This window comes from Anomaloglossus baeobatrachus, chromosome 6 (assembly GCF_048569485.1).
Source record: "Anomaloglossus baeobatrachus isolate aAnoBae1 chromosome 6, aAnoBae1.hap1, whole genome shotgun sequence".
Classification (NCBI taxonomy): domain Eukaryota; kingdom Metazoa; phylum Chordata; class Amphibia; order Anura; family Aromobatidae; genus Anomaloglossus; species Anomaloglossus baeobatrachus.
In genome coordinates this window covers 82,701,689-82,724,552 of record NC_134358.1, presented here as the reverse complement: position 1 = coordinate 82,724,552, position 22,864 = coordinate 82,701,689, and the positions used below count along the sequence as shown (strand labels likewise).

At 49.4% G+C, this 22,864-nt stretch overlaps 1 protein-coding gene across 3 annotated transcripts in view; it reads right to left on the bottom strand.

Moving 5' to 3' along the window:
• The window catches only part of RNF19A (ring finger protein 19A, RBR E3 ubiquitin protein ligase), a 123,471-nt gene that overhangs the window by 6,121 nt on the left and 94,486 nt on the right, over positions 1-22,864 (bottom strand). For all 3 annotated transcript variants that reach the window (XM_075353071.1, XM_075353072.1, XM_075353073.1), the window contains exons 3-8: positions 20,168-20,376; positions 18,685-18,829; positions 15,655-15,817; positions 13,973-14,087; positions 13,487-13,648; positions 12,109-12,322 (exon numbers count right to left, since the gene is read on the bottom strand). In XM_075353071.1, coding sequence (XP_075209186.1) covers positions 12,109-12,322; positions 13,487-13,648; positions 13,973-14,087; positions 15,655-15,817; positions 18,685-18,829; positions 20,168-20,376 — 1,008 coding nt within the window. The remainder of the gene's footprint in view (positions 1-12,108; positions 12,323-13,486; positions 13,649-13,972; positions 14,088-15,654; positions 15,818-18,684; positions 18,830-20,167; positions 20,377-22,864) is intronic.

Genomic DNA, 22,864 nt, shown 5'->3' with positions numbered 1-22,864 from the left:
GTGCATCTCTGCCCAAAGAAGAGAAGGGAATTTTGTTTACTTACCGTAAATTCCTTTTCTTCTAGCTCCAATTGGGAGACCCAGACAATTGGGTGTATAGCTATTGCCTCTGGAGGCCACACAAAGTATTACACTTAAAAGTGTAAGGCCCCTCCCCTTCTGGCTATACACCCCCAGTGGGATCACTGGCTCACCAGTTTTAGTGCCAAAGCAAGAAGGAGGAAAGCCAATAACTGGTTTAAAGACCAATTCAATCCGAGGAAACATCGGAGAACTGAACCATACCACATGAACAACATGTGTACCCGAAAAAACAGAAAAACCCCGAGAAAACAGGGCGGGTGCTGGGTCTCCCAATTGGAGCTAGAAGAAAAGGAATTTACGGTAAGTAAACAAAATTCCCTTCTTCTTTGTCGCTCCATTGGGAGACCCAGACAATTGGGATGTCCAAAAGCAATCCCTGGGTGGGTAAAAGAATACCTCATGATAGGGCCGTCAAACGGCCCTCTCCTACAGGTGGCCAACCGCCGCCTGAATGACTTATCTACCTAGGCTGGCGTCTGCCGAAGCGTAGGTATGCATCTGATAATGCTTGGTAAAAGTAAGTAGACTCGACCAGGTGGGTGCCTGACACACCTGCTGAGCCGTAGCCTGGTGCCGTAATGCCCAGGATGCACCCACGGCTCTGGTAGAATGGGCCTTCGGCCTTGAGAGAACCAGAAGCCCAGTAGAACTGTAGGTTTCAAGAATTGGTTCCTCGAGCCCCCGAGCAAGGGTGGATCTGGAAGCTTGCGACTGTTTACGCCGACCAGCGACAAGGACAAAGAGTGCATCCGGGTGGCGCAGGAGCGCCATGCGGGAAGTAGAACCTGAGTGCTCTCACCAGAACCAACAGATGCAAATCTTTCTGAAATTGATGGACTGGACGAGGACACAAAGAAGGTGAGGTGACATCCTGATTGATATGAAAATGGGATACCACCTTAGGGAGAAATTCCGGAACCGGACGCAGAACTACCCTGTCCTGGTGAAGGACCAGGAAGGGAGTTTGTATGAGAGCGTTGCTAGCTCGGAAACTCTCCTAAGAGACGAGACCGTTACTAGAAGGCCACTTCCCGTGAAAAACGGGAAGGGAGACATCCTTCAAAGGCTCGAAAGGCGGCATCTGGAGAGCAATTAGAACCTTGTTCAGATCTCAGGGCTCTAACGGCCGCTTGTACGGAGTGCTGAGAAGACAAACTCCCCGTAGGAACGTGCGTACCTGAGGAAGTCGTCGTTTCTGAAAAAATACAGATAGCGCTGAGACTTGTCCCTAAAGGGAACTGAGCGACAACCCATTTTCCTACCTAGATTGCAGGAAGGAAGGAAACATAGACGATGCAACCGGCCAGGGAGAAACACCCTGCGCCGAGCACCGAGATAAGAACATCTTCCACGTCCTGTGGTCAATCTTGGCGGACGTTGGTATGCTAGCCTGTCTCATGGTGGCAACCACGTCCTGAGGTAATCCTGACGACACTAGGTTCCAGGACTCAATGCCACACCATCCGGTTGAGGGCCGTAGAATTCAAATGGAAGAATGGCCCTTGAGACAGCCAGTCTGATTGGTCTGGTAGTGCCCCCGGTTAGCCTACCGTGAGGCACCACAGAACCGAGTACCACAACATCCTCGGCCAATTTGTAGCGACGAGGATGGCGCGGCCGCAGTCGGTCTTGATCTAGCGCAGTACTCTGGGCAACAATGCCAGAGGTGGCACCTAAGGTAGCTGGAACTGCGACCAATGCTGAACTAAGGCGTTTGCCGCCAGAGCTCGATGATTGTGAAACCGTGCCATGAAGCTGGCACATTGTTGTTGTGCCGTGACGCCATTAGATCGACGTCCGGCCTCTGTCAGCGGCGCCAGATCTCCTGAAACCCGTCCGGGTGAGGAGACCATACTCTTTCGGCCACACCTCAGCGACTTAGGAAGTCAGCTTCCTAGTTTCCACACTTGGGATGTGAATTGTGGATATGGTGGATGCCGTGTCTTCCACCCACATCAGAACCTGCCGGACTTCCTGGAAGGCTTGCCGGTTGCGCGTTCTTCCTTGGTGGTTGATGTATGCCACCGCTGTGGAGCTGTCCGACTGAAGTCGGATATGCTTGCTTTCCAGCCGCTGTTGGAAGGATTGTAGGGCAAGATACACTGCTCTGTGTTCAAGAACATTGATCTGAAGAGTGGACTCTTGCTGAGTCCACGTACCCTGAGCGCTGTAGTGGAGAAAAACTGCTCCCCACCCTGATAGACTCGCGTCTGTCGTAACTATCGCCCAGGACGGGGATAGGAAGGACCTTCTTTTTGACCAAGAGGTGAGAAGAAGCCACCACCGTAGAGATTCCTTGGCCGCCTGAGAAAGAACGACGACTCTGTTGAGGGACGTCGACTCCTCGTCCCATTGGCGGAGAATGTCCCATTGTAGTGGACGCAGTAAAACTGCGCGAAAGGAACTGCCTCCATTGCTACCATCTTACGTAGGAAGTGCATGAGGCGTCTCAATGTGTGCGACTGGTTCTTAAAGAAGAGCTTGCAGCCCGTAGTGAATGCTGTTTGTCTAGCGGCAGCTTCACTATCGCTGAGAGAGTAAGAAACTCTATGCCTAGATATGTTATCGATAGGGTCGGGGTCGGATCTGACTTTAAAAAGTTGATGATCCACCCAAAACTCTAGAGAGTCTCCAGCGCAACGTTCGGGCAGTGTTGGCATGTTTCCTAAGAGAGTGCCTTGACAAGTAGATCGTCTAAATACGGGACCACAGAGTGACCCTGAGAGTGCAGGACTGTGACTACTGCTGCCCTGACCTTGGCGAAGACCAGTTGGACTGTCGCTAGCCGGAAGGTAGAGCTACGAACAGAGGGTGTTCGTCTCCTATAACGAAGCGTAGAAACGCTAGTGCTCTGGATCAATCGGCACGTGTGGATAAGCATCCTTGATGCCTAATGATGCTAGGAAATATCCTTGGGACCTTGAGGCGATGACATGGCGGAGGGATTCCATCCGGAACCGCCTGGTGTCCACGAGCTTGCTGAGCATTTTTAGATCCAGAACGGGACGGAACGGCCCGTTGTTATAGGTACCGCAAAGAATTTGGGGTAAAAACCGTGACCTTGTTCCTGAAGAGGAACGGGGGTCATCACTCTTTCTGCCTATAGAGTGCACCCTGTTTGCAGAAGAGCAGCGGCCCGGCCGGGAGGTGGAGAAATTCTGAAGAATCGAGTTGGAGGACGAGAAGTGAGCTCTATCCTGTACCCGTGAGACAGAATGTCTCACACTCAATGGTCATTGACCTATGGCAGCTAAATATCGCCAAGGCGGGAGAGCCTGCTACCGACCGAGGCCGCAAGTCATGAGGAAGCCGCCTTGGAAGCGGGTTTTCAGACTGTCGCTTTTTTGGGCGAGACTGAGCCCGCTAAGAATCTTAGCTCCTCTGATCCTTTTGAGTCCACATTGGACGAGGAAAAATGGGACCTGCCCGAGCCTCGAAAAGGCCGAAAACCCCGACTGCCTCTTGCTCTGTTGGGGTTTGTTGTGTCCGGGCTGAGGAAAGGATGAATCCTTACCCCTGGACTGTTTGATGGTTACATCCAACGCTCACCAAACAGTCGGTCAGCAGAAAAAGGCAACTGGTTAGGCAACCTTTTTTGGAAGCAGAATCTGCCTTCCATTCACTTAACGAGCAGACCAGGCTCTGCTTAAAAACACGGAGTAGCGGAGGCTACCGCCGCACGGTTCGCAGAGTCCAGGACAACCTGAATCGCGTAAGAAACAAATGCAGACATTTGAGAGGTTAAGGATGCCACCTGCGGCACAGATGTACGTGTAACCGTGTCAATCTGTGTAAGACAAGCTGAAATAGCTTGGAGTGCCCCAAGGGAGAGAATGCCGGAGCCAACGGTGCGCCGACAGCCTCATAGATGGCTTTCGACCAGAGATCCATCTGTCTGTCAGTGGCATCTTTGAGTTTGCAGTTCCATCTCCCACTGCAACTATGGATCTAGCTACAAGCCTGGAGATTGGAGGATGCCGCTCGGGACATTGGGTCCAGTCCTTGACCAAGTCAGGGGACAGGGATAACGTGTATCCTAAGCCGTTTGGAGAAGCGCATATCTGGATAAGCGTGGTGTTCCTGGACTGCCTCTCTGAAGGCAGAGTGGTCCAGAAAAATACGTGAAGCTGACTCCTCCACTGGAGGAGCTGTGAGAAATAACCCACATTCTATAGATGGACGCTATAAGATTATTTACTATGGCGTCACAATCAGGTGTATCCAGATTGAGAGCGGTCTCAGGATCAGAATCCTGAGCCGCTACTTCCGCCTCATTACACAGCGAGTCCTTCTGTTAGGACCCTGATGAAACCGAGGCCGCTCATAGCGAGCCCACTTAGGCTGTCTGGGACTGACGTCCGTGCAGAGCCGTGACTCTGGGATGCGTGTGACATTCCCGGAGCTGTTAGTTATTCACACTGAGGGGGGCCATGGATCAATGATTCAACAGTGCCCATATTGTGAGAGACATGTCCGGACTGCTAGGCTTCTAGTATCATAGCCATAGTCTCAGAAAAACTGTCAGTAAATACTGCAGACACCGTCCTCATCCCCTGGCCATTAGTGCATACAATGGGAGTCTATGTACCTGCCGGCCGTATAGCCGTACATGCTGTACCAGCTGTATAGAAAAACATGTGGTTCTGCACCTTTGTTTTACACAGAGAATATGCTGATAACTCCTCCGCATAATCCAGGAGGGTATATACAACGTGCGACCAAACAGTGCAATATACATAGTACAAGCATATCTATAAGTGCACTTCTGCACTAGTGGGGTTAGCACCACAGGTGCTGCTTAACGCCTGTTACAGCGATTGTGTGACTATCAGAATGCCAGGGTCTTCCACACTTGTCTCTGTATCGTACAGAAACTGACACTAATGGCTGCCGGTGTCCTTGTAGAGAAGGAAGCCGTGGGCGTGCCTGAGAAAGTGCGGGAATCCGGATTCACAGTGCACACAGTGAGAGGGGTGGAGTATGCAAAACATACTCCAGCTCTCAGCTCTGCTCTATGCAGCGTCACGCCCCTACCCTGACTGTCAGGGCTGTGGGCGGTAACGAAGGGAGACTAGGCCCAGAAGCCGGGGACTCGAGTTAACAGCGCGGCCGCCGTAAAAGCGCGGGCCGCGCTGAAGCCCCCGGCGCACCACAAGTGCCAGCCGCGCCGCAGTTCCAGCGGCCGGCGCGACCGATTCATAGAAGTGGCCAGCGTCCCGCCCCTCTCCTGACTGGCAGGTCTGGGGGCGGGAACGAACGGAAGCAGGCCGCAAAAGCCGGGGACTCTAGTTATCAGCGCGGCCGCCGTAAAAGCGCGGGCCGCGCTGAAGTCCCCGGCGCACCACAAGTGCCAGCCGCGCCGCTGCCAGCGGCCGGCGCGACCGATTCCTGGAAGTGGCCAGCGTCCCGCCCCTCTCCTGACTGGCAGGTCTGGGGGCGGGAACGAACGGAAGCAGGCCGCAAAAGCCGGGGACTCTAGTTATCAGCGCGGCCGCCGTAAAAGCGCAGGCCGCGCTGAAGTCCCCGGCGCACTACAAGTGCCAGCCGCGCCGCAGTCCCAGCGGCCGGCGCGACCAATTCCCATAAGTGAGCCTGCTTCAGCAAAGCTGAATGAGGCCATGGCACAGGCGCCGCAGCGCTGATGTCCCCCGGCGCACTACAACACCCAGCATGCTGCGGTGTGAGCGCCAAATGCACGGGGACACAGAGTACCTTGAGGAAGCAGGGCCATGTCCCTGATGTACTCCGCTCCATCCAGCATCTTCTCCAGGGGCTGTAGATGGAGCACGGTCTCAGTGCCTGGAGACCGGTAAATCCCACTTCACCCAGAGCCCTGTAAAAAGGGATGGGGAAGGAATCAGCATGTGGGCTCCTGCCGCCGTACCCGCAATGGGTACCTCAACCTTACAAACACCTCCGACATACAGTGGGGTGAGAAGGGAGCATGCTGGGGACACTATATGTGTCCTCTTTTCTTCCATCCGACATAGTCAGCAGCTGCTGCTGACTAAAAAGTGGAGCTATGCGTGGATGTGTTGCCTCCTTCGCACAAAGCACAAAACTGGTGAGCCAGTGATCCCACTGGGGGTGTATAGCCAGAAGGGGAGGGGCCTTACACTTTTAAGTGTAATACTTTGTGTGGCCTCCAGAGGCAATAGCTATACACCCAATTGTCTGGGTCTCCCAATGGAGCGACAAAGAAATCCTGGATACTTCTTACTACTTGCCAGTGGACAAGGCGGAAGGACTTCCCTTGAGATAGGGATGAGACTTGAGTCCACCAGACGAGGGAGTTGAGCGCAGCCAGAGATAGGCGGACTGACCGGTCTAGAGAAGCTGGATTCTTGTCCCAGGAGGATAGAAGATCCAGTTGTAGAGGGCGCAGATGGAATTGGGCAAAAGACACGGCTTCCATGACTGCCACCATCTTGCCTAACACTCTCATCCCATTCCGAAGGGAGGTGTAATGGCGGGAGCGGAGGGATTGGGCGGCCCGGATCAGGGAAGACCTCTTGTCTTCTGGAATAAAAACCCGGGACTGAGCCGTGTCTATCAGCATACCTAAAAAGGTGATGCGCTAATGAGAAATGACTTGTTGAAGTTGATAAGCCAACCTAGCCTTGACAGCGTGTCTAGGCAAATCTGCACGCTTTCTGAGCAAACTTGAGGAGAGCTCCCCTTGACAAGTAGGTCGTCCAGATAGGGAACGACCAGGACGCCTCTGGGGTGCAAAATGGACATGACGGCCGCCATGACCTTTGTGAAGACCCGAGGCGCAGTGGCCAGTCCAAAGAGGAGGGTACTGAATTGGAAATGACGATGTCCTACGGCAAAACGAAGGAACAGTTGATGAGATACACATATGGAAATGTGTAAATAAGTATCTTGAATGTCTATGGAAGCTAGGAATTCTCCCGGTTCCATGGCGGCTAGTACTGCTCTCAATGATTCCATTCGGAAGGTCCAAATTCGTACGGATCTGTTGAGCCTTTTGAGATCCAAGGATCCAAGATAGGGCGCACAGAGCCATCTTATTTGGGAACGACAAAAAGGTTTGAATAGAAACCTTTGCCGCGCTGTTCCAGGGGCACTGGAATGATAACGTTTGCTTTCTGTAAGGAGGCTATGGCCTGAAATAAGGCCTGCCTTTGCATTTTTGACTTTGGAAGACGAGAACGCAGAAACCTGTTGGCTGGCAGGGAATGGAAATCGATCTTGTAACCTGAGGTGACGATTTCTTGAACCCAAGAATCGTGAGTGTGGTCTAGCCAGATATCCCGAAAAAGCAGAAGCCGCCCTCCAACAGGAGTCGGATCTGAGGGATACCTGGCGTCATGCTTAGGGGGCCTGTACAGGGCGAGGTCCCTTAGGTTTAGATTGCTTGGAGTGGGAACGCCAGGAAGACCCCCTTGAGGGACCGGATCCTTGATCTGAGCGTTGGGACGATCCTTGTGCTGATGGTTTTTGGGGAGCGGGCCGAAAGGACTGCCTGCGCCAAGAAGATTTTTTAAAATTCCTGGATACAGGACGCTTTTGTGGTAGAATGGTACTTTTACCACCCGTGGTCTCAGATATGAGTTTGTCCAGGGATTCTCCAAACAGACGAAGGCCATGGAAGGGGAGTGTGGACAGGGATTTCTTGGAAGCACTGTCCGCATTCCATATCTTTAGCCACAGGACTCTGCGGGCAAAGACAGCATTGGCTGCCGTTAGGGCTGACAAACTAGCTGCATCTAGGGAGCCTTGAAGAAAATAATTAGAGGCTAGAGAACAAATCAAGGATCTCAAAAGCCTCTGGAGGAATATTACAAGAGCGAAGCATCTTGCGCAGGTTCCTACTCCACACACCCATAGCTCTTGTGACCCATGTCAAGGCAAACAGGGGACGAAGAGAGGAGCCCAAAGCCTGGAAAATAGATTTGACCGCAGCATCAACTGCGCGGTCGGGCGAGTCCTTGAGAGATGCGTTGTCTGAAAGAGACATAACCGTGTGTTTAGCCAGCCTGGATACTGGCGGATCCTCAACGGAGGGTACTGAACAGGTCTTAACCATTTCAGATGGAAAGGGATAAGCAAATGAAGTGAAGGGTTTTTATTAAACCTTCTATCAGGGTGATCCCACCGTTTAGATATGATTTGACGAAAAACCGGATCATGGGTAAAGGACTTAGGAGGCTTCTTGGCCCGCTTGATTGCCGACTGAGAAGTCCGGTCCGGAAGCTGATCAGAAATCGACAGTGTGATTGACAGCCGAAATTAGTGTGTCTTCTATATGCCTAGACTCAGAAGGGACATCTGAATCAGAATCAGAGTCAGAGTCAGAGTCTTGGGAATCGTGACTACTAAAAGTCACGGAGCCTGGGTCAGACTGATCATCCTCAGAGTCGGATGAGGCGTAGCGGTCGCAATGGCGCCTTTTGGAAACAGCCTTTTTACGTTCTGGGAAAGAGACCAGACGAAGCAGACTGGCTCCTCTGAGGGAGCTGAGCCGGGGGCAGGGATGTGCGAGCCTGTGGACAGCTGGGATATCTGAGCGGCAAGGTCATCTAACCTTTTAGACATTAGAAGAGCCCATGCAGGATTAACGTCATCAGACGGGGGTGCTGCCTGGCTGGTGGCCGGAGCAGAATCCAAAGACTGCACGGCCTCCAGGTCCGGCAACGGGGTCTGTTGTGACACGGTAGTAGGGGCATCGCATCCCCGGCATAGTGGATAGCTTCTGCCATTAGAAAACGAGCGTCCACAGGTGGTACAAGCATAGTACAGGTCCGTAGAAGGACATCTGGGAAGCTTTATCACCCTTGCGGTTACGCATGTCAGCAACCGAGTCCCACAGCCCTATAGGTGATAGGGATACTGTTACTATGAGTGAGGAGCCACTAGCAGTATTATAGAGTGACTGCTATGCAGAGCCGGTATATACCGATAGCAAAATGGCATATACCATCACACAGTCGGCATATACCTGCAGGCAGAACCAGTATATACCGCTAATAGCTGATATACACCGCTAGCCAGCAGGCACACACCGCTAGAGAGACAGCGATATACCGCTGAGCAGAGCAGTATATAGCGCTGCAGAAGTGCAGAGCCAAGGAGGCGATCTCACCCGTGTCTGCTCCCTACGTGGAAAATGGCGTCCTGGCAGCATGGAGGAGAGAGACGGCCCCCGGAGACTGATTGGTCCCAGGGCTAGGACTAAGGGCGGCTTTGCACGTTGCAACATCGCACGAGCGATGTCGGTGGGGTCAAATCGAAAGTGACGCACATCCGGCGTCACTTTCGACATCGTAGTGTGTAAATCCTAGATGATACGATTAACGAGCGCAAAAGCGTCGTTATCGTATCATCGGTGTAGGCTCCGACTTTTTCAAAATTACGCTGCCACGACAGGTACGATGTTGTTCCTTGTTCCTGCGGCATCACAGATCGCTGTGTGTGAAGCCGCAGGAGCGAGGAACATCACCTTACCTGCCGCAGGCGGCTACACGGAAGGAAGAAGGTGGGCGGGATGTTTACATCCTGCTCATCTCCGCCCCTCCGCTTTGATTGGTTGCCTGCCGTGTGACGTCGCTCTGACTTTGTACGACCCGCCCCCTTAGGAAGGAGGCGGTTCGCCGGCCAGAGCGACGTCGCAGGACAGGTGAGTGCATGTGAAGCTGGCGTAGCGATAATGTTCGCTACGCCAGGAATCACACGATATCGCTGCTGCGACGGGGTCAGGGACTATCGCGTGCGACATCGCAGCATCGGCTTACGATGTCGCAACGTGCAAAGACCGCCTAAGTGTGACGGCCAATCGGAACGGAGCCTCTGCGACTGAGGGAGCGGCTTCCAGAGCAGTGAAAGGGGGCGTTGCTAGAATTCAGGCCGACGCCGGGGGCTAAATTAATGAGGCTCCCCGGAATCACGGCCTGCATCGCCCACCGGCGCCTTTTCAAACGGCGGTTTGGATGCAGGGGACAGATGACTAGTCGTCTCCCTACCCGCTCCTGGCTCCGTCTGAAGACGCGTCGGTGATGGATGTGGGGATCTCAGGGACGCATCTTCGGCTCAAGGCTGAAGCAGGTCCTCGGCTCTGCTTAGCCCTCTGGAGCTACCTTGGTGTGAGGTGCTTCCAGGGAGCCTGGAGGGGTGCGCAGACCCAACCACTTGGGCGCGAGGGAAGACTGACGGCTTGTGCACACCAGGTTTCCTCTGCCCGTAAGCGGGGGGAACGAAGGTGGCAGGCACCCTGGTATTGCCCCATAATAAAAATAGAATAAAAAAAAATAAAATAAAAAAAATAAAAAGCTGGCCTGGGGCTCAGGTGAGACATGTCAGCCTCCCTGCTGACACTAGAAAAAAACTGAGCTAGTTTCCTGCCTAGCTAGGGTATATGCTGTGGGGGGAGGAGCTAACACGTTTTCAAATCTAGTGTCACGCATCCCTGGAAACATCATAATACCCACTGTCTGTGTCCCCCAATGAAAAGGCGAGAAAGGAAAGACATTTTGGACAATTGTAAACTCACCATTGTGAGAACAGTTAGGGGAAGGCAATTTTACGTTTCCCATGACTGTGCCCCAGTGTATAAGATCCGTACAGGCAGGGATGGGGAAATTTGGTGTGGAAGAACATGGATGGAGAGGTCAAGGATCTAAGCAGCCAGTCAACAAATTAGGGATGAACTAGTACAGAGACTGTAAGCTCGGACCACAGACCCCTCCAAAATCTTGTAGAAAGCCTTTTCAGAAGAATGGAAGCGGTTATAACTGGTTGGCGTAGGAGTGGGGAAAGGGTTGACGCAGCTCCATATTAATGCCTGTGGATTTAGATCGGGATGTCACACAAGGTTTTGCAGGTGTAATGTGTAGGTGTCTAAATACTGTGTATTTTTAGTCACCAATTTGAGGGTGGATAAAGTCATAAAATAAATAAGTGAAGCAACTTTGCAAATATTAGTAAAAAATTGACTTTTGTGTACACCGCTCCAATGCTGACCCGGGTTATTTTCACGGTTGCACAACCTCTGTGTATCCTCCTCCGGCTGTCACGTATGACTTTACTGCCTCTGACTTTCCACTACTGTAGATTAGCAAAAAGCAGAGTGAACCTGAAGCAGGCGCTGTGATCAGTGATATCTGAGGGTGCCAGATCCACTCCTGCCGTCAGAACAGCGACCAGCGTCCAGCTCTGGATTATATTCCAGGAGTTTGATTAATTTTCTCACCAATGACTTTGACTTAAATGGCAAAATGATTTGACCCTTGATTACCATAAAGATCTGCCCAATAATTTGGACTCTTCACAAGACCGGGGGCAGAAGACTGCACATAGACCACAAATTAATGCTAAGTAAGTGGATTGAGACATGGTTATTCATTTGTGCCTTGACAGTGTGTGCACCTGTCTGCTCCTCATGGGCGGGGCCGTCACTCCTCTACCAGTCAATATACTTTATTAATCCAGGTTATGTATTTAATTACATACAGCACTAAACTATATAAAAAAAATCTCAAGCAACACAATATGATGTGCTATGAAAACACATCTTTAATTTATGGGTCACCATTTAAACTATTTTGTAGGTTCTTCCAAGCTAATGACGTTCTGGGTGTGTATAGATGGTGTGTATCCTGTATTTCTGCCCATACATCCTAACAACCCCAGTAGTAAATGACATAGCTGCCTATCGTCAGTGCTTTGTATCTATGGCTGAATTAGCGGCTTCTAGTCCTGGGATTATTGATCAGATGATGTGACTCCTTACATCACCGCAGAAATGTCTGGTTAGGCTGATTCTATATCTGATAGATGAATTTACAGAAGGGGCAAGCAGTTTACCCTGGTGAGCCGGAGTAACGACCACTGCACTATTTCTCCCTCGTTTTACACGTCCCATCCACACTAAAGTAATTCTCCTGCTAATATCACTTTTGTAAGAAAAGCTCAAGAAAAGTTTAGAATCTGATGATCACTATTTTATTGATGTTCTTCACGTCACCAGTGTGGGCATTTTCATTGTCAGTTCACAATATTTACCGATTAAAACAATTCACCATGGCACTTCCTGAGAGGCTACCGGTAATGCTCGCCCCTGCCAATGCCATGGTACTGGCGGTTTCACTCAGATTGTCCCGGATGGCGCCAATTCTATCCATATGACTTCCACTGGCGCTCAGGCTGCCGGTCATTCCTCCTACGCTTCCTTCCCCGATGCTGGGGTTGTGACGAGCTTCTGCTACAGACGTGGTATCTAAACGAGAGAGATAAAGTGTTGGGGCAATACAAATAGTGGCTAATTATCAGAGGTGGCGAATCTGATGCCCAGTGTACCACAGCAACACAAACATGTAACATTAGCAAGTGGAAGGGCTGGTAACGCTGAAAAGATTAGCGGGAAATGATACAAACAATGGAGGGGTGTAATGAGACGGCCGGGCACAGCCTCGGGGGCCGGGCACAGCCTCGGGGGCCGGGCACAGCGTAGCTTTAACAAGAAATCAAAATTTACAGCAAACAGACAGAATAGCTCACCCCACCCCGTCATATGTGACCCCAGGGTCCAAAACATAATAACGGACAATAACCTCTTTCTTCTAGTCTCTGGGTATTCCTCAAATATGTAATGTCATGGGGCAGGTACCAGTTGGTTAAAGAAGAAAAAAATAAAGTTTGGAGGGTTTCTGATTTTTATTTATTTTTTTATGAAATGACCGCTTTGGCACTGCTCAGAAACTATCACTGAAAACAATATTCTAGGCCGAATGTGATTGAAATCGGTGGCCCTCTGCACTGTGCAGTATCACATGTGGATTTGCAGCTCCCAACAGACTGGATCTCTGTATACTGAGAAATCAGGTGCAAAAAGATCAGACGCGTCATCTCTCCCATCCGTCAGGTACTGAACCATATGGGATACTCTGCCGGGCACCGAGGCCATAGAATTGGGAGTATTCTGCACAATCAGTGATCTTACAGACTGGACGCTGGGTGTAAACTGACTGTCTGCAGCCGTTGCATAACATTCGCTTTTGTTTTCTCGGCCCGGAGATTCTTGGCTGGTATGTATCTGGAAATATTCTCCTGACATGGAGAACTTTGGATCCCATATATACCTCCCATAAAAGGAAAGATTAACTACCGGCCCACACACAGGGGTGAAACTGCAGCATTCACCACCAGGGGGCAGCATTGTACCTATAAACCTTAAAAAATGCCAGCTAATATTTATATATCTTTTTATCATCTGGTTTTGGGAAATAGAACCACAATATATTCCATCTATTTTCTACCAACGAGCGTCGCAGCCACAGGGAGACCACACTCTCCATGGTCCTGCGGAGAGTAAAGTAGCATTACCACTGAACCCGTGCCATCGAGCGAGCATCACCCGTCTCTATGATGACGGAGGTCTCACCTGCCGCAGTGTTCGCGCCACCAGCATTGATATCATTCTCGTCGTCAAATTCTATCCGGACTCCTTTCCCATTCCCGGCTGACACTCCGCAGCCTCCGCTTCGGCATAGAGATATTGGGACCACGCCATAGACATAAGCCAGCATGATGGGAACGCCGATACCTGAAAAATAACACCGACACATTAGTGAGGCTTACCATGAATAAACTATCAGTTGGTGGTCTGTAAGCCCCTCTTATCCAGAAGCTACACACCACCAAAACCTTCCCCTGGAGAGCAGCGATTGCTAATGTGAATTCCCTTCCTTGAAAGATGTAAAGGCGGGATTTCTTCCAAAAATGATCCCCTTATTTTATCTTTCATGGCTTTCTGCATTAATTGCAACAAAATGCTGCCTTGTTGCCAAAATGTCATGCCCGTCCCGGCAACAGTCCCTGAATCCGCCCGTGACGTGTGAACTCACTAATAACGCCAGGCATCACTCACCTACGGTGACAGCAGCAACAACTGGAGACACGATGACTGACAGGGTGACGCCGCCGGCAATCGCCAGATTTCTCTTGTGCTTTGAAATGTCTTTCCCTTCGTAGCGATTGTGAATCTGCGCAAAACAAAGTCACGGGAATTAATAATGTGACCAAGTCATAAAAGTCAGATTAATCACATCTATATGCAGGGTCCTGGGTGTTCACACTCGTCACATAGATAGAATAGCATTGCAGCATCCAGGTTCCATATACAGGTATGAGAAAAACTAAGTACACCCTCCTTAAATTGGATGATTTTCCACATCAGAACATAAGAATAAACCTCTAGTCCTTAGATCTTATAATTATTAGGTAAATGCAACCTCAGATAACCACCACTATTCTTACCTCCGATGCTGGCGCCATTCCAGAGATGTCGGTACCTGCTCTCCTGGGGCTCACGTCACATTATTATGTCACAGGAGCCCCAGGATTTCAGGCACCAACATAGCTGGAACTGCGCCGACACCAGAGGTAAGAATATTGGTTATTTTACATGGGGATAAATTAATAATTGAGATGGGTTTTTGTTCGTGTAGTGGACAATAAATACAATTAAGTTTGGTTTTCCAATGATGGCACCCTTTTAGGACACACAATTAACTGACCAATTTTTATTAACTTTTGTTTTAGCAGACAATAATAAACAGCAATTGTGACATTGTTTTTTGTGTGTTTGAAAGAGAACTCCGCTGGGACATGCCAAGTCGTTGTGCCGTATGAACGAGGTTAAAGGGAACCTGTCAGCAGATTTTGGCTTTCTAAACTAAAACTAGCATCTTAAGCAGCGCCTGTGCTGCATTCTATAAAGGTGCATGTCACCCTTCGACCTCCCTGTTGACTCCACAAATACCTTTTTAAAATCTCCTGCCATATATGTAAATTGTCCGGTCCGACGGGCGTCCTAATCTGCGCCTCCCGTCCCTCATTTCGCTGTCCTCCTGTACTAATGGACGTGGATGACGCCTCGGGCGCCATCCACATAGGTGGCCAAAATCTTGAGCCTGCGCACACATCGCTCTGCCGTTGCAGGAAGGGCCGAAAACAGAGGTGCCCCTACGCGAACCGGCAAGTTCTCTGCGCAGGTGTGAGATTTTGCAATGCAATGTGAATGACATCACTTGCTTGAAACACATCGCCGACTAAAATCTCGCACCTGTGCAGAGAACTCACCAGTTTGCACAGGCACACCTATATTTTTGGCTGTGTCCGCAATAGGGTAGAGCACCTACGGTAGTGCGCCTGCGCGAGCCGGGAACATGTCAACACAGGCACGAGAATTTCCCCTCCTTCGTGGATGGCGTCTAAGGCATCATTCATGTCAAGCAGCACAAGAGGATGGTTAAAGGAGGGACAGGAGGCGCAGATTAGGACGCCCATCGGACAGGACAGTTTACATACATGGCGGGAGATTTTATAAAAGGTAATTGTAAGGTCTTTTGGCGGGGTGGTCTGGGGGTAACGTGCACATTTATAGAATGCAGCACAAGAGCTGCTTAAGGTGCTGTAGTTTAGAAGGCCAAAATCTGGTGACCGGTTCTTTTTAAAAAGTGGGATGCATGTTGTCACACATGGGGGTGTCAGAGTCCCCAAATATTGTCTACTGTCAGAGGTAAACAATAACAGTATACAAGGTCTTACCTTCCTCCCCACATAGACAGGGATACCAATAATCATTGCAGGAATGGCAATCCCGGCTATCAAAGCTATGCCCACAGGCGCCCCAACAAGGGTCCCGAGCTGCCAGAGGATCTTTTTCTTTCTGCTCCATGGCTTCTTTCCCCAAAACGTACATCCTGAAGGACTAAAACAAAAGAGAAACGGCCCAGTGAGCGCACAGGAGATATACAAAGGCCTCAAGAATGCCGAAAGTCATCGAATCACTACAACAAATATAGTTGTAATGAAAGAGTTAATATGGGAAAAAGAAAAAGAAAAAAAAAAAGGGATGAGACTTTGCAGCAGCAAAAAATCAGTACAATTTTTTTTTTTGGGGGGGGGGGGGGTAAGTGAATGGGATGTGGACGGTCGCTGGATATCACACAGACTCTGTCCACATTACATCAGCCTCACAGGCGGTGGCGCAGCCATGTCGCAGGTCTGCACCGTCAGTCATCAGGAGTGCGCCGTCCCCTCCCAACAAGCAGAACGCCAGGAGGCAGGGGAGCGGTGCGCTCCTGAAGAATGAATATGGGGACAAACCTTTTAATTTTCATCCTTGTATGCGCTGAAGAATCTATAGCCCTACTTAAAGCATTTTAACCCTTAGAATGCTGGTACATGCGAGTTTTGGCTACTTATCCTGGGTGGTGGCAGCGAGTTGCAAATCTAGTGACTGTACAGATACAAAGCGCAGTATCTATAAGGTCAATATCTAAAATCCACTGCTGTATGCAAACAGACTGTCGTGTTCTGCAATCTCACCACCTAAGAAACATAAAATAAGACGTCTTGTGGCTTTAGGCTATTTTCTGTATTTAGCTATAAGAACGTGCTCTCAGAATAGCCGGCGTCTTATTCAGTTTTTATTTAACCTGCGCTATTCTGGGCAATGAAAACCATCAAGAGTGTGAAGGGGAACAGCGGGAATGATGCTCAACACAAAAGCTGACCTGCTACAAGGTGTGCGGTCGCATAGGTTCATTGGATTAAGAATATTTATATAAAAAACAAAAAAAAAAAAACAAAAAAAACCTAAAATTAAAATTAAGAAGAAAAAACAAACCCACTATCTGAGCTCCTCACGCCCTCCCTGTATCACATTCAGATTTATACTTTTTTTCTCTCCTTTTCAGGAACCAGGAAGAGTGAGATTTAATTCTTCGCGTGTGTAGATAATAAAGGCCGGCGGTCGGGGGTTTCTGGAGCAGTCGGTATGTACGAGTCTTATTGTGCCTGCATACCTCCCCAAGCAATCTATGTAAATGAGCGCCCGCAGCACAATCTCTCTACGTGTCTGAATTTGGCAGCGTATGAAGATTTTCTTCTAAATTACTTACAAGAACGTGTGAATCAAGAGCAAACTGCCTTATAATAAAGTAGGTACAGATTAGGCCTCCAGGGACCCGGATGGCGGGGGGCACTGCTGACTTTTCTATCTGTAGCGTGCTCCCAAAGTCATGGGTTAGAAGTTTTCTTAGGGCACATGCAGGTTTATGAGGGGTAGCAGAGTCCCTCAAAAAGACTCCTTAAAAAAGAAAAAAAAACAGCTTAAAGGGAACCTGTCAGGTACAATATGCACACAGAACCACGAGCAGTTCTGGGTGTATACTGCTTAATCCCTGCCTAACTGTCCCTGTATACACTAGCATAGATAAAGGGATCTCTAGAAAAACTATTCCTAATGATCTATTATCATATGCTAATGAGCGCAGAGACTAGTGACAACAGCATTACTTCCTTTGGCTAGTCGGCCCCCTTAGCATGTAATGACACCCCTGTGGGTGTACTAACATGCTAATGAATTCACCACATCAGAGGATGGTCACCCTCACTGCCCTCTTCTGCCATCGCACCAGACGCTGGATTTCAGCTCAGAGCGCATGATCCCCGGACTTCCAGTCATGCGCACTATGAAGCCGGGTGTACGCGTCCCGGGTTCACACTGGTGTAGTGCGCATGACCGGAAGTTACAGGGACGTTCTGATTGTGTGCACTGAGCCGAAAACCAGTGGTGGCAGCAGAGGTGAGAGCGACCAGGCCTCTGACGCTGCACATCATTAGCATGTTAGCACACCCACAGGGGCGTGCTTGGATACTAAGGGGGCCGACTAGCCAAGGGAACTAACGCCCTTGGGATTAGTCCCTGCTCTCATTAGCATATGATAAAAGATCTTTAAAAATACTTTTTCTAAACATCTCTTTATGTATGCTTCTAGATACAGGGATGATAGGCAGGGATTAGCAATATGCACCCAGAACTGCTTGTGGCTCCGGGTGCATATTGAACCTGCCAGGTTCCCTTTAATCTGCTGAAGAATGACGTGGTGTGCACATACCCACAGGATTCATGTCCATGGAGGCCAACCAGATGCAACATGTATTTCATAAAGGTCTTCGGGCCACGGTATACCTTTACTTGTCTTCACATCTTATAATATGAGGAGAGAATATTCCCTCCATTACACAGGGTCCAGGACACCTTCGTGTATACGCTCATATTTATCAGACATATGGAAGCCAATGAAGGTGAAAACCTTTCTTACGCCCTATTCATTTGCATCAGAAAAAAAAGTGCAGGGGGAAAAAAAAAAACAAAAAACAAATTAGTGCCCATGTTCATTATTCTATCAGATTCTGCACAGAAAACCTGCAAATCGGGCTTCACTGAATGTCAATGAGCAGAAAGCGTGTATTGGCTTCAGATGCTTTTGTACAATCCAGTTTTGATGTAAAATCTTGTTAATGAACTCATTTGGTCCGAAGGTGGAGAGATAGAAGCCGGCGGTGATTAGTCGCAGGGCTCGCGTGATGTCACAACCCCATGTGACCGCGGCATGGCTGCAAGGGTGGTATAGGCTTCATTATTTGAACAGGGGGAAACACGTGGAAGCAGAAGGGGTTGTCCTAGTAGTGGAGAGCCCCTTTAACGGCTCGGTGAGTATAAGGTTGTAATGTGACCCTGCTTGGTAATCCAGAGGCGGTGACGGAGCGCCGCAGCTATGTACTTACCTGAGATAGTGCAGATCGGAGATCTCCTTCATGCAGAGCCAGCAGAACTCACAGCCGCACACCGCGCACGTCATGTGGTTGCAGCTTCCATCATTCATTTTTATAATATAGGCAGCACATCTTGGGCAAGGCTTGATATCATCCGCTAATCAGGGGGAGAAACAAAGAGAAACAAAGTGTTAGATTAGCTCAACCGAACCAAACAGCGTTTATAGTGACTTCCGGGATAACGCGGCAAAGATGTCACCCGATTAACACAAGGAACAAGTACAAACCTGTATCTCTGTATTTGCACTCCCCAAAAGCCCCGGAGAAATATCCAATCACCAGCAATGAAAAAAAAATGTGGCAGGATAAGTGAGAGCACACGATGCCATGCCAGGATGCCAGCCCTGCACCCTTTATGTCGGCATATGTGCACCCTCGCCACACGGCATCATTAAAGAGAATGCAAAATTCAAGCTGATCTACTGGGTGCGAAGAAAGCGACACCAGAGGCACAACCCATGACGTCTTAGGACCAGGTCTATAGGATATGAGCATCGTTTTTATATTTATATACTTAAATGAATGTATTTCAGGTTTAGGTATTTTTTTTTGTATTTGGGCTTTTGCAGGCTCTTTGATTCTCTGCACTTTACTGGCTGCAGAATGAGTTAACTGAGAATCCTTCAGTGAACTCCTCCTGACAGGCAGTGTGTGTAACTCAATTGCTCTTTTTTCGGAGTTATGAATCAGATCACCTTCACATGTGGCTGTGGTCATAAATCAGCTGAGATGAGTTACAACAAATAAAGTACCACAAAAAGGAGTTCACTGATGGATTCTCAGTTGACTGATTCAATAGCTGGCATATGCTGACCAGGGCTGCGGAGTCGCAGGTTTGGCTTAACGACTCCACAGCCCTGATGCAAGCACAGAGTCACCCACCTGATCGAGGTAATGGGGGTAGCCATATTGCCTGGGCTTCTGCCGCTACATTTGCTTCTATTGGTGGGAGGGGTGCTGTGGGCATGCTCAGTGATCTGTACAGAATGGGGGGAGAAGTGAGCTGTGACATCTATATCACTGGTTTATCTGGTGCCATGTCCTACCCATTCATAGTCTACAGGGCCTGGTGTAGGTAGAGTGGAGATTATTCATTATACTGATAGCAGGATCCGGAGATCCGGGAACGGGTTACATCAGCCACATCGCATGGTGATTAAAGAAGTACCCGACATCACTGAATCACAGAAGGGAGGCTGTACGCCGGCGCTCTGGGCACGGTGCCAGCGCCATGTGTAATAAGGAGACATCTTTACGCTGCCAGGCCCCGATCTGCTTAGATCATGAGATAATCAGTTCGTACAATGAGAAGCAATAACACGGCTGTGTCTCATACACTGGCACCACACCCCAGAGCAGCACAAAACAAGCGCCCGGCGAAGAAACTCGGATTATTCCACTCATCAATATAAAGGGAAAAAACACAACACGATACCTGCGGCTCCAGACTCCTGGCTGTAACTGATGGATGAGGAGCGGATTGTCCGCAGGCGCAGGCTTTGAGCCCGTTCTTGCCGCGCAGCGTCACAGGTCTGGTTCGGGTGCCATATTTGTTTACAATGGTAGCAGAACTCTGTCCCGCACCCGTCACGGCCGCAGGTTAACTTTGGGCAGCTGGCACAGCCGAAAGCGATGACGGCGTAGCTAGAGGGAAAATATTACAGGTAAGAAGCCCGGGAAACCAAAGAGGCAGGGTCAGGTCTACAGACTGGAGCCAGGAAATCATTGTACCCCTCCTAAGATACCAATGCTGGGTGGTCTTATCTTATAGCTAGGCATTGTGGGGCGCCTGTCATTCTTAATGGAAATGAGAAGGTATGTTGACAACCATTGCAAGGCTATATAGACTATGACAAATACATTTCCAAGAGGAGTTATAGAGGAATAGCACCAATGCTCCAATATTATTATTTCATGGGGGGGACGCAGTATAACAATATTTAATAACAAAAGAGGAATGATAAGCTCAAACACACACACACACACACATATACATACATATATATATTTGATACACGCACATCTTGTTTTAGTGATTGCGTAACTGTACTTTAATGACTTTAGGCAACTGCTAATCAGTTAGGGCACTGGCACACTGCGTTTTCACCTATGTTCACTGGTCCCGTCAGGACATCTGTCCGAACCCCCATCAAACATGTTTTGGACGCATACGCTGATGGGGCCATTGACTATAATGGAGCAGACGGAGTTAGCGTGTGCTCTGTCTTGCTCCATTTTCGGGCATATACATTTTCTGCAGACGGACACTCAGATGCAGTCTACTACGTTCGGGTGTCCGCCTGCAGAAAACGTATATGCCCGAAAATGGAGCAAGACAGAGCACACGCTGACTACGTCTGCTCCATTATAGTCAATGGCCCCATCAGCGTATGCGTCCGAAACACATTTTGCTGGGGGGGGGCGGGGAGGAGAGGCGGGGTTCGGACAGATGCCCTGACAGGACCAGTGAACGTAGGTGAAAAAGCAGTGTGAAAGTGCCCTTAGCTGTCCCAACCCCAGCGGCGACCCTCTACACAACTGTGCCAAGAGGGCAATGCTCACTGGTGGGGACAACGTCACCATTCACAATGCCACGACACTGGATTTACATGCCACCGCCTTCCCCGTACCTGGTGCTCCTACAGCTTAGATAACTTGCTTAGCGAACATGAGGTGAACATCCCGCAGCCAAAAAATCTCAACACTGGGGGGGGCTTACCACTTGGGAGGACAAAAGGATGGGGCATGCAAATTCAACATGTTCGATCCACTGTGCTCTTCAGTGTGGACTCAGGAGGTCTCTGTGAACGCAAATGACGGCCAGTCACACCGAAACCCTCCAATGTTACTAGGGACTTATACCTTGCCAAAAATCATTGGATCTTTATGCCTCATCCCGGTTCTGTAATGCTCCGGGCCGCAGTCGCCACCATGGCTCACATTCATGCTGTGCGCAGGTCGCTGCTATTCCTGCCCCACATTTCACACCTCATTTCCATGTTGGGCTCATTCACCTCCTCTATAATTACTACTTCGGTGTCACATACTGAATTAGGTGCAGGAATTCTTGTCACACACCCAGGAGTGCATACGGCTTTTCATTATATCCGGCATCTTGTTGCCAGGGACAAGGTTGAGCGAGTCCTAATCCTTGTCAAAAGAAATGGCTGCTCCTGAATGACGTAGGCCCGGTCCCATCACCCGCAGGGTACAGACATGGGCTGCGATTTCCAGGATCTGCGAGGGTCTCCTGACCTGGGCTCATCACCTCCATTATCATATATGAGGCTGCTGGGGTGGTCCGGTCAGGAGACCCCTGGCCGCTCGACATATCACAGCCTGGACTATAGATATTCTGCCAGAAGGGAATTTCAGAACACGATATTAAATTGGACCTGTAAGCTCTCCTCTCTCCGGACAGCTCTATTCTCCATGATATAGCAACAGAAGAAAAAAAAAAAGTCCGGTGGTCAGACTCTCTGCTAATCAGGCAACCCAGCAGAAAAGTGCAATGAAAGAATACGTGTTATAGGTGACGAGTCCGGTCTGGTAAACACTTGCATTCCCCGGTATATGACAATTCTGCAGCAGATTTTCCTTTATTTTTGTGTTGTGTTGTTGCTCGGTTATTCCTCTTGGAAATGAAGGAATAGATTGACAGCTGTCAGCAGTTGAGGGCGTGTCCCTACATGTGAGCAATGATTGGACAGCATCAGGGTGTGTACGGACACGCCTCCACCTGGTCAATTTATACATTTTCAGGAGGAATAACCGAGGAACCTCAAAATACAGAATGGTGTGAAACGATGCCTCAGAATTAGTATATCATAGGGACAAGAATGAGCTAAAACTGACATGTCAGGCCTGGGGACAGCCCATTTCACGAGGACAAATATCACACTTTTGTTTGTTTTCTGGCTGAGGCCCTGGACTACCAGAAAATCGAACTTTGCCCGATTTTTGTTGTACCTGGGGATACACAAAAGTAGCCAAAGTACCAGTCACTTCTATCCCCCAGGAGTGGCGTGATCATATCAGTGTATCCCCGTATCTCTAGCCGTGTTCAAAATTCAGGCCACTTTATTCTGAGAATCAAACATCCACAGAGAAATCTAATGGTGAATTTAAAGGG